This window comes from Patiria miniata, unplaced genomic scaffold (assembly GCF_015706575.1).
Source record: "Patiria miniata isolate m_02_andy unplaced genomic scaffold, ASM1570657v1 HiC_scaffold_3, whole genome shotgun sequence".
Lineage (NCBI taxonomy): Eukaryota > Metazoa > Echinodermata > Asteroidea > Valvatida > Asterinidae > Patiria > Patiria miniata.
Window position 1 is genome coordinate 7,461,122 of NW_024037069.1, and position 14,356 is coordinate 7,475,477.

At 46.9% G+C, this 14,356-nt stretch overlaps 1 protein-coding gene across 1 annotated transcript; it reads right to left on the reverse strand.

Moving 5' to 3' along the window:
• Nucleotides 1-2,688: 2,688 nt before the first annotated feature.
• LOC119738591 lies at nucleotides 2,689-4,047 on the reverse strand. The gene has a single exon (XM_038213498.1). The coding sequence runs from the start codon at nucleotides 4,045-4,047 to the stop codon at nucleotides 2,689-2,691; it is 1,359 nt and encodes a 452-aa protein (XP_038069426.1).
• Between the last annotated feature and the right edge of the window lie 10,309 nt (nucleotides 4,048-14,356).

Below are 14,356 nucleotides of genomic sequence, written 5' to 3' on the forward strand. Positions count from 1 at the left end.
GACTGAAAGCAGGTTCGTACAGTCCATCTGTTTACCGCTGGCCCTCTTTAGTGCAAAACGGTGTAGAATTCCACATTTAGTCTACGCCCGTAATTCCCCCTTCGTTCTTCCTCGTTAATAATTTATATTCTACTAGACTGTGGAATAACCAACGACTTACGACTGTTTGAAGCTGTTGGGAAAAGTTATTAATTCAATATATCAAACGTACCTGATAGTGTAGGTTGAATCACTAGCACTCAGAAAATAGTTTGTGACACTTCAAAATATTGGATTGTACGAAAGCAGTCACATCTATAACAGAGCTTGATGTGACAATTGTGTTATCCGCCACAAGTAACCGTGCTAAATGGACTAGACGCAGAGCAGATAGTTGTAGATATAGTTTAGGCTGTCTCAGGAGTGCGACGTGATTCTCCTCACGATCCCTCTGCTTAGTCTAAAGAGCAAAAGTTGAGTGACTGATGCTGCGGTCGGTACTCTAATGAAAGTTCTTCATGTTTGTTAAATGATCACTCTACCACTCAGCCCATAGCCACAGCAACATGACCGCAGTGCAGTACTGTATACACATATTGATAGAAAAACATGTTAAATAGAAAGGTTTCTTCATGGGCCAACGATCATCATTTGTTAAGTTGCCGAAGCTGAGTTTGTACATAGGCCTGGTTCAAATTTTGGGGTTTCGTTTCCGGGTGTTGAAACTCAAGGTCTTTTTAACAGTTCCCTGAACGGTTGGTGAACTCGCTCAGTTGACGGTACACTCAGTGTAAGTTGTTACTGTGATGAACAAAATGTTTTTTTTTTAAATTACTGACTGGTTTCTATAGTTCTTGAGACTGACAAGAAATCTAGTTGTGACGAAAACAAATCCAATTCACAGTGAATTTTCCCTTTAACTGTTGACTATTATTTCAAAGAATGTTCTGTTTTAATTTTGATAAATTTAAATGTCAGGTAAACTTGTACTGTTTTCCATTTATATCCGAATACAATTCCTTTATAAAGAGAGTGTAGTCCTAATCTTTTTCACCGTTAAATTTCCGTAAAACAATTATGGAACCATATAAATTCAGTATTGCATCATGACACGTCATGACACGCAATAACCTCTTTGTCTAGTTTTCAGTTATGCTCCGGTTCTGTTGTTTTTATAATGCCAGTATTACGAGATAGCAAAAACGTTTCCTGGCAATAAACCCAGCATGTCTGGATAAATCACGAAGCTAAGGATCGAGTTGTCTACCCGACTGACAAGAGGTGTGTAGGAATAACTGGAGACAACCAACAGAGGAGTGTCCGTGATGAACGGCTGAGGCTACACTCGCAAAACCCAAAATGTTCAACTCCACATGCAGTAGAAAGAGAAGTCTATCGGAGTGTACAATTCTACAAAACATGACTTATTATGTACAGGTGAAGTCACAGTAGTAAAGCTCGAAGCAAATATAATTGCTAAGTTATGTCATCATTATGGGAGCGACTCCAGCTGCGAATTACCACAAGTTGTTTCCGTGAGTAAACTCACGCTATTGTGGCGGTCGCGCCGACAGCAACCCCGAGTCGTCCTCGGCCGACGTCAGCGAGCGGTCAATTCTGAGAAGGCCAAGGGAGCAGGCCCGTTTTGGGGCAGTCTACCGCCAGGCGCAGCAGGGGAACAACTTTATCCGCGGGCGGTTCTTACGCCAGCAGCTCTCGCGCCAGCACACACGGGAACAGGGCAGGGGAAGGGAAACGGGGCACCTCTAAATCAAACACGGGACTCTTCTCTTTAAGTTGACATTCCTTTATTATAATCTACTCAGACAGACTGCAAATCATCTCTAGACCTTGACAGGTGTTGATCACCTTCCCAGGTGCCTCCCCTAAACAGGTGCGGGTTTCCTTAATAGGTGCGAGTTTCCTAAACAGGTGCGAGTTTCCTAAAACAGGTGCGAGTTCCCTGTACAGGTTATAAATCTTCCACACTAAGTTAACGTCCACTCACCACTACGGCCTCGCTACCTATTCCCGTGGACGGAGTTCCTCCCCTCTTCAACTGACCGAACAAGCCCCCGCTAAACTTATCCCAGTAAGAGCCTCACTTACGGACACAGCTGCCTACTACCGCTAATCTGCACGGACGAGGGACTGAATAAACACGCTCAGCAACTGCGACGCACTACTGGTCACCCGTGTCTCACTACTCTGGTACGGGACTGGAACGGTACTGCAACGGAACTCCCGCACTGAACACGCGCTCGCGCTTTTATACCCACGCGGCAAATAGACTGGTGCCGCGGCGCATTACGCGCATCAGCCCTGGCTGACGTCTAGGTCGTTGTCTACTTTACAGCTACGATAGCCCCTAGCTACCACCAAACTGCTATTGCGCCACACAGCCGCGCCTTAAGTTTCGGTCAGTCCCTTGACCGATTAAACTTACAAAAACTATAAAAGCAATACAGTTTGTGCCTAATAAGGTGCACAATGTTGGTCCGCAACACTTTTAAACTCGAAAAGGTATAAAACTTGAAAACTCTACAAAACTTTAGAAACTTTTCAAAACTTTACAAAACTTTACAAAACTTTATAACACTTTAGCTGAAACCTCTCAGGCGCAAACACTTCAATAACTTATATTTACAGTTAAACCAATAAGGGCTTCTTAATGGTTCCTTAGAAGGTGTTATAAGCTGCTGGAGTTCTTTACTTGTTCACGGCCACCCCGGCAGTGAATGCGACTTCGTACACCCGTGTGGTCTTGTCCTTCATGATTTTCTGATCATCCTGGTACACCACTCTCGATGAGGTTTCCGTGACTCTGGTGACCTTCCCTGCCATGGCTTGTTCCAGGCCTTCTTCATTGTATGAAGGTCCTAGGCGCTCCTCCCCTGTCTCAGTGGATTGGACGATCCTGCGGATCCTGGACTCAGGCGCCGGCGGAGCAGGCTCGGTTGGCACTGGTCGCAGATAGACCACGTCAAACTCCCGATGAGTTTCTCCTCGGAGCACTTTCGACTCCTCACGGTACAGGTACGTCTCCCTCACTTCCCGCACCTTCACAGCCTGGCCAGGCAATATACTACTAAGCCTCAGCAACGGCCTCGCCCCTGAAGCACTTTGCTGGTCCACCTCCTCTCTCCCATCGCCGTGGTTACTGCCAATCTTCATCTGCATCAAGCGAATGGACTTTCCACCTCTGGTTGGCCTGGGTACCTCGTCCACAAAGTCGTCGTCTGGCTCACATACAGACATCGGGGTCGGTGACAGCTCAATCTCCGCCATCTCTCGTAGGTCTTCAGCAGCAAGTGGTAGTGGCCCTTGCACCTCCGGAGCAGCATCATCGACCTCCTTGTCATGAGCTTCTCGCTCCCTCTGATCAACTCCCTGAGTTGTCACAGGTATATCCGCTTCTTGTAGCGGTTCCTCCACCTGTGCAGGTGCTTCAATCACTTGCTCCTCTGAACCCGAGTCAGGCGCCCTTGACACCGTACAGGCGGCTGGTCTAGCAGGCTTCTTCTTGGTAGATCGCTTCTCGGTAGCTTCTTCCCTACCTCGCTTCTTGGACGGCTCCCCGCCGCTCTGTGACCTGGCATCTGCTGATCTACACCGGTCCTCTTTCCCACTGCTCCCAGGTGACGACCCTCGTTTCTTACCCTGTGGTTTCTCACTCGCCTTCCTGCAGGCGTCCGTCTCCTTCTTAGGTGGTTTGTCTTTCTTTGGTTGTTTCTCCTTTGAGCTCTTGGGTTGAGTTGGGCTCCTCTTGCGCCGGTTCCCACCTGTCTCGCAACGACGCTCCAACTTTTCTATCTCCTCACAGGTTTCACCCTTGATGTCTGCTACCTCTGCTACTTTGTCTGGGTGGCAGTCCCGGTAGTGATACCGAAGGTTGTCGCTCCTGTTATTTTTATGGGCGCACCTTCGACATCGGAAGTAGATTTTCGGCCCATGTTCGACGGCCAGGTGTCGGATCAGACTGCGCTGGTGCAGAAAAGTCTCGCCACACCTCCGGCACTTGATCGGATCCTCCTTTCGAGCCTGTTTGTCCACGCCGTCCTTCCCCATCATCTACCTGCCAACACAACACATAGGTTACACATCAACATCTTATTTTCTGGATTTACTTGCTATTTTTCTGCCCATGGATTGAAAATAGGTGCCCCCTGTTCCTTCAGCTACAGATATCGCTGCGGCTTTTTGCGCTGCCTTTTTGGCGAAGAGCGTAGTCTTCAGTCTTACCCACTTCACTGTCCTCAGTACCAACTCGAATGGTGAGGTCTAGTGGCAGGAACACTTCTCTGCCCAACATAAGCATATTAGGCGTCTCTCCGGTCGATTCTTGCGGTGTTGCTCTGTAGGCGAACGTGGCGAAAGCTAACTTCTCGTCCCAGTCTCGCTGCCTCTTGTGGGGGTCAATCATCACGGAAACCATTCCTATTAAGGTCCGGTTAAATCTTTCTATCATCCCGTCAGACTTCGGGTTATACGGAGTTGCGTGTCTTTCGGATCCCCAGGATGTTACAAACCTCGGCAAAGATTCGGGACTCGAAATTGCGCCCTTGATCCGAATGCAATTCAACAGGAACGCCGAACTTGCAGACGAACTCCGAGACAAATGTCCTAGCAACCGTCTCTGCTTTCTCATCGGGGATTGGGTACGCCTCGACCCACTTGCTGAAATAGTCTCCCACGACTAGCACATACTTGTTTCCTTGGTTTGTCTCCGGGAGGGGGCCTAGTATATCTAATGCTACTCGCTGCATAGGCGAACCAACAGAATACTGCTGAAGTGGAGCTCTCCGCGCCTTGGCAGGTGACTTCTTGGAGGCGCATACATCACATTGCCTGACTTACGACCTCACGTCTGCGCCCATCCCATACCAATGGAACCTGTGACGAACCTTCGCCAATGTTTTCGTCTGGCCTAGATGTCCTCCTGTAGGCCCGCCGTGTAGTTCCTCTACAACCTCCTTCCGATGCAGTTGGGGCACGAGAATCTGGTACTGCACCTGTCGGCCATCATCCGACTCCCATCTTTTGCAAAGAAGTTCCTCCTTTATCTGCAGCTGGTCCCACAGTAACCAGTACTTCCTCACCGCAGGTGCAGTGGTTGTCATTGCAGACCACTCTGGTCTTGGGTTTCCGCCTGTCTTCGCTGTGATAATCCAACTCATAGTTGAATCGGCCTCCTGTGCCTTTCTCCACGAATTGCGTGCATCTGCCGTTCCTAGTGCAACAATCCTCACAGTAGGCGATTCATTGCTCTCCGCCTCTGTCTTTTCACCGACACTCTTGTCGCCTGTGGAGGTGGCTTGTATCATTTCGTCCCCCTCTCGTCCACACTGTGGGCAAGGCCTTCGGCTCAATCCGTCGGCATTTTGATGAGACCTCCCCGGTCTGTGGACAATGGTCAAGTCGTATTCGCTGATCACCTGTAGCCACCGAGAAAGCTGGCCCTGTGGGTCCTTTAAATTCATTAGCCAGCGGAGCGCCCCGTGGTCACTGCGAACGATGAACCGACGCCCGTACAGGTACTGACGAAACTTCTTCAGGAACACAACAATCGCCAATAACTCTCTCCTAGTAACGCAGTAATTGCGTTCCGGTTTGCTGAGTACTCTACTGCCATACGCAATCACTCGCTCCTGTCCATCAATCACGTGGGAGAGTACTGCTCCTACCCCAATGTCACTAGCGTCTGTGTCCAATAGATACTCGGCATTTGGCTCTGGAAAAGCCAAAATGGGCGCCTCCTGTAACCTTTGCTTCAACTCTTGGAAGGCGACTTCACAATCCTCGCACCACTCAAACTTTTGCCCCTTCTCGGTTAGGCGGTGCAGTGGCCGTGCGACATCGGAGAACGACCTGACAAACCGTCTATAATAGCCAGCCAGCCCGAGGAAGCTCTGGACCTCAGTGACGTTCTTCGGCGTAGGCCACTCCCGCACGGCTTGAACTTTCTCCGGGTCGGTCGCGATGCCATCACCCGACACCACATGCCCCAGATATAGCACGCTCCTCCTGAATAGGTTACACTTTTTCGGCTTCAACTTCAAACCCGCCTGTCGTAGGCGCTGGAGGACGACTTCCAAGCGCTGAAGTTCTTCCTGGACTGTCTGTGCGAAGACGATAACATCGTCTAGGTATACCAGAACTGTTTCCCATTGTAGGCCCGCCAGAATACGCTCCATTAGTCGCTCAAATGTCGAAGGCGCATTGCATAAACCGAATGGCATCACACGCCAGCAATACAGACCACTCCGTACCACAAAAGCGGACTTCTGTTGAGCTTCGCAGTCCAGCTCCACCTGCCAGTACCCTGACGATAGATCCAAAGTTGAAAACCATTTCGAGCCTGTCAAGGTGTCCAACGAGTCATCAATCCTTGGGATCGGATATGCGTCCTTCAACGTCAGGGCATTGAGGCGACGGTAGTCAACACAAAATCTTTTCGACCCGTCCTTTTTCTTCACTAGCACTACGTTGGCTGCCCATGGGCTGTCGGACGGCTCAATCCTGCCATCCCTCAGAAGGTTTTTCACTTGCTGACTTATCTCTTCTTGTTCGCTCTGAGGAAACCGTCTGGGTCTCTCCTTGATAGGTCTTGCATCCCCAGTTTTTATACTGTGTTTCACCCAACCAGTACGCCCGATGTCACTGTCATTCTGGGAAAAGACATCGCTGTAGTCGCTCAGTAACCTTGCTATTTGGTCATGGTGCTCGGGTGAAACCTCTTCCTTGCTCCGCCTGTACAGGTCAGCAAGGGGTTCTGGAACTTCCACCCGCCGTGGTGTTGATGAAGATGGCTGCTGGACTTGTTCAACATCGCCGTCATCTACGCTTGTCACTTTTCTGGCCATGGTTCCCTCACGAACAACACACGTTCGCTTCCCTGGATTAAAAACCCTGATTGGTAGGACACCGTCATCGACCTTAACAAGAGTACGGGCTACCACAACACCTTTATTCGCCACCTCACTCCTGTCAACTGGTTCTATGATTCCAAACCCCTTCATAGGCGTACCTCGCATCACGTGTCCCGGCACCAGCGCCTCGTGACCTGGTGGAATTCTGGTTGTGCGGTCTACAACAACCCTGGCACAGAATGCTTCGCCTCTCGTGTCCGTACAACGCACTCTATCCCCATTAATCACCAGCTCCATTGCCTGGAAGTTCAGGTTTCCGCCAGTCGGAAGTAAGAAGTCCATTCCCAGGATCCCTTCCAAGGTGTCAAGCTTACCAAATGTGGCTACTACTGGATAGGTAGTTTTACCCACGCGTAATTCGACCCACGCTCTACCAATGCTCTCCAGTGGCGTCCCGTCTGCACTCTTAACCTTCGGTCCCGTATTGCTCAAAGGTGGTCTATCCTCAGGCGCCATCTTATAAAACAAAGTGGATGAGAGAAACGTACTTGTAGCCCCCGTATCCACCAACAAACTCGCTTTATAGCCTCTGACAGTCACCGGAACAAACAATCCACTCTGGGCTTGAATCATCCGACTCGCCCCAAAACTTTTCTCCTCCCCGCGCTCTAGTGCTTGGGGTTCTCCACCATCTTCCCCTCTCGGCCCTGGTGGTTGTCCCCCAGCTCGCCCCCGGGCCGCGGGGTAAGCTGCGACTCGTTTCCCGACTTCTTAGTCTTGTCTCCATATGGGCGCCTACAGTTTCTGGCGAAGTGTCCTGGTTCTCGGCACCTAAAGCAGATGTCGCCTGGTGCAGGTTCTCGCCTTGCTCGTTGGTAAGTATCACGTCCATTCTCCGGCCGCTCTTGCTTCGTAGGCCCATTTCCGCCCCTCGCTATCTGCTCCATCAGCGCCTTCATCTCCTTCCGGCTTTCTGAAATGGCCTCTTCCATGCTCTTCTGCTTCTCGAAGATATCTGCTTGAAACTTCTGCCACAAAGGCTCACACTCGTCACCAAGCACTCTCGCGTACTTCGGCTTAATCCGTCCCGCCCTCTGCTCTTCAACCTTTAGAAATCCTTCAGTGGCAATTGCTGCTCGAATCGCTTCTTCCAAGGTCCTTGGCCTTGCGCGAAAGATCCCCTCGCGGGTCGATTGATCCTCTACGGCGTCAGAGAAATGTCCCCTCGCCAATCTGTCTCTTCCTTCATCTGTCAGCTCAGGGTAAGCTAGTCCCGACAGTTCTCGAATCGCCTGCCCTAGCTCCTGAAGCGTCTCTTTTGCACCTTGCCGCCTGTGGCGCAACTCCACCAGGTGGTTCTCCGCCAGCTGGCCTGGCCCAAAACGCTCCTCTAGAAGGCGCACGAGTTGACTGTAACTCACATCTTTCCCTCCAGCCTGTTGACTCCCTAGCACCTTGACTGCAATCCCCTGCAAACTTGCTGCCAGAAAAATCTTCGCCTGTCCGTCTGACCAATCGTTCGCCAGTCTACACGCCTCGAAGTGTTGCAGGAAATCACGCCATGGGGTTTTCCCGTTAAACCGGTCCGGTGTGATGTTCGGCAGCTTCGTCTTCACCTCCTGGCGCACCTTTACGGCAGGCGCAGCCTTGCCTTCCCCCAACTCTTCTTTGGCACCTTCAGCTGGTTGATCCACACTCACTGATGACGGTGTGCATGTCTTTTTCTCCTCAACCGTAGCCGGCGTGCAGTCGCTGGACTCGGCGCTGAGTGTACCCTCAATTGTTGATCTCGTTGTCACCGGAGAGTTTGCTGGTGCAACAGGTGTTCTGCTTAATTTAGTCCGAGGCTTGGGTGTAGGTTTCGGAGTGAATGGATTGAACGGCGAATGTTCCGCTCGTCCGCTGAAATGTGTAAACATCGAAGTGTTCGGCGTATCCTGAAATTCTTGTACTGTCCAGTTCTGCCGCCTATGTTCCTCAGTTCCCGCAACTCTCAGCTCACGCACCTCCGCCTGTAGCTGCAATACCAAATCTGCCAACCGACTTGTTTCCTCCCTGTAGCTCTGAAGTTCCGTGGATTCTCCTTCGGCACCTATCACCACGTCATCCATCGGCAGCAGTCCCCTTCCTTCCATCGAGTGCTGATCCATGGCTAAATACTAGTTGTTCTACCTACGACGCCTATCCCACTTCTGACACCATTTGTGGCGGTCGCGCCGACAGCAACCCCGAGTCGTCCTCGGCCGACGTCAGCGAGCGGTCAATTCTGAGAAGGCCAAGGGAGCAGGCCCGTTTTGGGGCAGTCTACCGCCAGGCGCAGCAGGGGAACAACTTTATCCGCGGGCGGTTCTTACGCCAGCAGCTCTCGCGCCAGCACACACGGGAACAGGGCAGGGGAAGGGAAACGGGGCACCTCTAAATCAAACACGGGACTCTTCTCTTTAAGTTGACATTCCTTTATTATAATCTACTCAGACAGACTGCAAATCATCTCTAGACCTTGACAGGTGTTGATCACCTTCCCAGGTGCCTCCCCTAAACAGGTGCGGGTTTCCTTAACAGGTGCGAGTTTCCTAAACAGGTGCGAGTTTCCTAAACAGGTGCGAGTTCCCTGTACAGGTTATAAATCTTCCACACTAAGTTAACGTCCACTCACCACTACCGCCTCGCTACCTATTCCCGTGGACGGAGTTCCTCCCCTCTTCAACTGACCGAACAAGCCCCCGCTAAACTTATCCCAGTAAGAGCCTCACTTACGGACACAGCTGCCTACTACCGCTAATCTGCACGGACGAGGGACTGAATAAACACGCTCAGCAACTGCGACGCACTACTGGTCACCCGTGTCTCACTACTCTGGTACGGGACTGGAACGGTACTGCAACGGAACTCCCGCACTGAACACGCGCTCGCGCTTTTATACCCACGCGGCAAATAGACTGGTGCCGCGGCGCATTACGCGCATCAGCCCTGGCTGACGTCTAGGTCGTTGTCTACTTTACAGCTACGATAGCCCCTAGCTACCACCAAACTGCTATTGCGCCACACTATTAACATTACGCATATTCAACTGCAGGGCAAATAAATATCGCTTCCGGGAGCAAACTGGCGATATTAACAATACGTGTATTCAAGTGCTGGAGTGCTGGACAAATACTAATCTACATTGGTTTCGATGAAGTAATCACTGACTGTATTATAGAAGCACTACAAAGACGGTGTCAAGTTTAACAAAGGTTTGGTTGAACTACTTCCTTGAGAGGTACTTTTACACGATGGGAACCGACTTTAGTTTCCTGGTGCATACGTTAGGGTTGATCACTAATACACAGGTAATACTGGTCAAATTGGAAAATGATAGATTGTTTTGTTTCACATGTCATTTTCATGGATTTTACTCACTTTTGTGTCCTGATAAATTTCCGTCTCACACTTATTCAAACGTGTAGTTAGCCTAGTTAGGTCTGACTGCAAAATACTCCAGCTTGTAATTAGCAGACGGTGCGACACGGTGTATGGCGTTATTATTGTGCGCATGACTAGTAGAGAGCGCAGGCCGGAAAGGCATCCTCCTTTTTTAGATATAGCTTTGGATTTTGGTCAAGTCTTTTTAAAATATTGTGTTCTAGAAAGGAATCGGGATACGTCACTTAATCAAAAGCACACAAAAACGAGTATCCACAAACTCGCCATTTTGTGTAACTATAGCGTAGTTTAAGAGGTTGACTTGAAAAACAGCTCTCAAAAGTACCTTTTGTACTCATTTTATGACAGAAACAATAGTCGTTTTTATTTCATGACACTTTAGGCTACATATATCCGAAAAATGACGGAAATGTCTTCGAGCATTCCACAACCTCTTTAACAAACGGCGAATGTATTTGTCTTAATTTTTAGCAGATCATCATGAAAACAATCATAAATATGTTAGAATATTTAACAATACTAAATTGTTTGTAAGATCGGTTCTGGACAGATTCGTCAGTTCGTCAATCTCTGACGATTTATCTGAAATATTGTTCGATAATGAATCGAATCGAATTTGAACGAACATTGTATATGCCACAGGACAGAGGACGAGAAACATTGGATCCTCATCAAATCAATTTTTTAAACTGATGAACAATTCTAGACGTCAACGTGCATACAAACGAATATATTTGTCATCCTCCGTTTTCAAATTTATCCCACAGGGAATCTGAGGCGTCTTTTCTGAGTGCCCCGCCCACTTAAAAACTCCAATCCACCGCTGCTAGGAGGAACGCTTTCATTGCCATGCAGTCTCAACACTGATGAGAAGGAAGGCGAGCATGAGGTACATCTTGCAAACCTTAAAGTACCTTAGCTACAGTTCCCCTGCATCGTTAGAAGTATCATACAAGCGACACTTCTAATGTAATACTTGAAATACATTGTGAAGTATTCGTGTATAATCCTGAGCCAACCGGCGGTGTTTACAGGTCAATATCCCCTGGACGGTTTTATCTGGTTGTTGCATTGTTAAGATTCGTTTTCACCTGCATTTGCTGTCTTTAGTATCAATGTTGTGACTACAACCTATTGTAGCGCAATGCATTTTATAGAGGGCGCACTTTAGTTCTTTACTGGTAGCCCGCGGGGTGCGCGTGCACACACCCAGGTTTATGGGGGCACCAGCCAATTAGCGCCAGTGTATATAAGCGGCCATGCGCTCAGCTTCGCCCTCTTTCTGCTGTGGCCGGAACCCGTGCGCGGTCTCAGGAAAAGTTGCACTATTCTAATCTCCCACAATTAACCAATCACCAATCACCTATAGTCGCAGCGGAGGGAGCCTCATACTCTGTGTGAGTGTAGTTAATTAATGATTCCTGCATTATAATCCAGATAATTAAGTAATCTCTGAGTTTGTAAGGGAAGTGATTGAGTATAAGATCACGTAGGCGAGGCGCCTGGGTAGGCGAATAAAATAATCTTCCGAAACACATATCTGGTGTCAGGTCCCCATCCTTCCCCAGTCCCCCGAGTTAGTCCGCTTGGGTTGTGTGAGCGAGAGTGCGTGTGAGGGTGATCCTTCGGTAGTCTGCTGCGGGCCTGGCGGTAAATCTCCGCCGAAACGGATCTGCGTACCCGACCGTAGAGGCTAGGCCGTTCGCCGCTACTCGCCGGGGCAGTCGTCCGAGGCAGTACCGCTACAATATTTTATTTGAGTCTCCCGGATTTTCCCCAATCTCATTATACAAAAGTCAATAATAGGGTAGTTTGCTATTACTTGATGCATTTTCAGGTGTTTACGGTGGGATGAACTTAGTCGTACAAACCAATTAACACTGCATGAAAATCAGACTGGCGCTGGCCTTTTCCAAAGATGTGAGTTGTATTCTATGCTTTACTCACAGTTCTGTAATACTGAGTCAAAACACTGCAGTGTATTTCATTTCTCTTTATCCGGTGTGTAAGTGTGACGTCATTTCAACTTAACCATGCTTCTGCACATGGTGTGGCATTGGAACACATGGAACCGAAAGTAAGTGCATCTGGAGTTCTTAGCCAATGGGCGCTAGTGATCAGTGGGGCGCGCGCGTGTATATGACGAACCGGATAGTATCACTCCTGCCAAAATATGGTGAGGACATGCTTTCACACAACTTTCATGTCTGTAACCATAATACCAAAAATCATGTAGGGCCTACAAATACAACTTACAAGCTTGAATATGCTAAATTGCGCAGTATCATATTATATTCAGATAAACGTAGTCAACTAAGCGTATAGAATTATATCGAATATATCGCATATAAAAGTTGCAATTAAGTCATGTTGTGTTTCTGCATTATCGAGGCAACATATGTGAGCGGCTTTTCTTACCTTACATTAAGAACTTTTTTACAAAGGTTTGTTTATTTTTTGAAACAGCTTTAATAGATGCCTCTCCTTTCACATATGAAAAACACGATGCAATTTATGTAAATGCAGCAATTTACATAAGGTAGAATGCATATTAATTTGGCAAAATAATGCATATATGCACGTGGCGTCTGTCTTCACAGACTAGTTTGTAGGAATATATGAATCTCCACTAAATACCAATTCAAAGGGATTCCATTTTTTTTTCATGAGAGTCTAATTGTACAGTTGTGTTGACAATGGAATATCCCTCAATCAATGTCTCTACTAAAGCGAAAACCTGTGCACACGCGATTGCGTTAGAACAGATATTTAGTCAGCTAGCAGGCCTGCATGTACATGTATTGAAAATATAACAAGTAATGTCAATTATGTAATAGAATATATGCAGATGGAGCATTCAAATTAAAAATGCCGATTTTAGTCGTTTTTGTATTGATTTAAACCAGGATTTAGATTAATGATTAAAATAAAATAATTCAAATCAAACAACACTGCTCCCCAAAACTATAACAATAAGAAGAAAGTCATCGGATAAATCGATCTGTCTGTGAAATGTATGTGATTCAGCATATCTGAACTAAAATTTGTCTTAACATTTTAAACAGAAATTCAATGTTGGCTATAAGTTAGCAATATACCATTGCAATGCTAATAATCTGAATAAAAAAGGTGATTAAATATGTATCTGTATCGAATGAATCATGATCCAAAAGCAAGATTAAATCGAATCAAATGAAAATCGAATACATGTATGAGCATTTATACAGCACTCGGTGCTAACTACAATCATTGTTAGATCTCCAACTCTGCAACTTTTTAAAATAAATCTTTCGAAGGTATCAACCAACTTATTCTGGTATTTTGTTAACCTGTTAAGTCAGTTTGTTTTTCTACATTAACTGGCAACCATTGAGCAGCTTCCGTCACCTTGCTTTAAGAACTTCTTTTCAAAATTGCTATTTTTTGCACCTTCGACAGAACACTCTCCTTTCACCATTTTTTAAAACACTTTTAAAGGTAAACAAGATATCATCTCAATGAAATGAGCTACATTTCATATTTATTTCGCAGAAGAATGCATATGCACGTGTCATCTGTCTAAGTATATAGGTCTTTACTGGTGTTCCAAATATACAAATTATGTCAATTATGTAATACACTATTTAACTTAATAATTAAATGCTGAAAACAACTGTGTACAATACGTTAAATAAAATAACATTGTTATTAGTGTTTGCTCCAATTTTTAGTTTTATAGCGATACCGACAGTCGATAATTTATTGATAACTTCACCCATTTTTATATAAATGTTTTGTGCAACTTGCAGGAATCTGTAAGGAAATTTCCCAGTCGGCAAGTTATCAATTGCAAATAAACATTGTATGGCTTATTATTGTTTCACTGTTTGTACAGGAATGTACTGTACGAAGCTAATAGTTATGTAATACAATACTGGAAAATCACTGTGTATTTTAGAATGAACGGTTCAAGTATTATTATAAAATGTGAAAAATGTTTATCTTTAAAAACAATCATGCACTCATTTGTGGGAAATCTGAATATTATGAAGTTCAACAAAATATTTATCTGTGAACGTTTCATTCAATGATGGTGAACAACA

What these genes read in the sequence shown, in the direction of transcription:
- LOC119738591 (XM_038213498.1), bottom strand. Translation starts at nt 4,047, where the DNA reads ATGGGGAAGGACGGCGTGGACAAACAGGCTCGAAAGGAGGATCCGATC.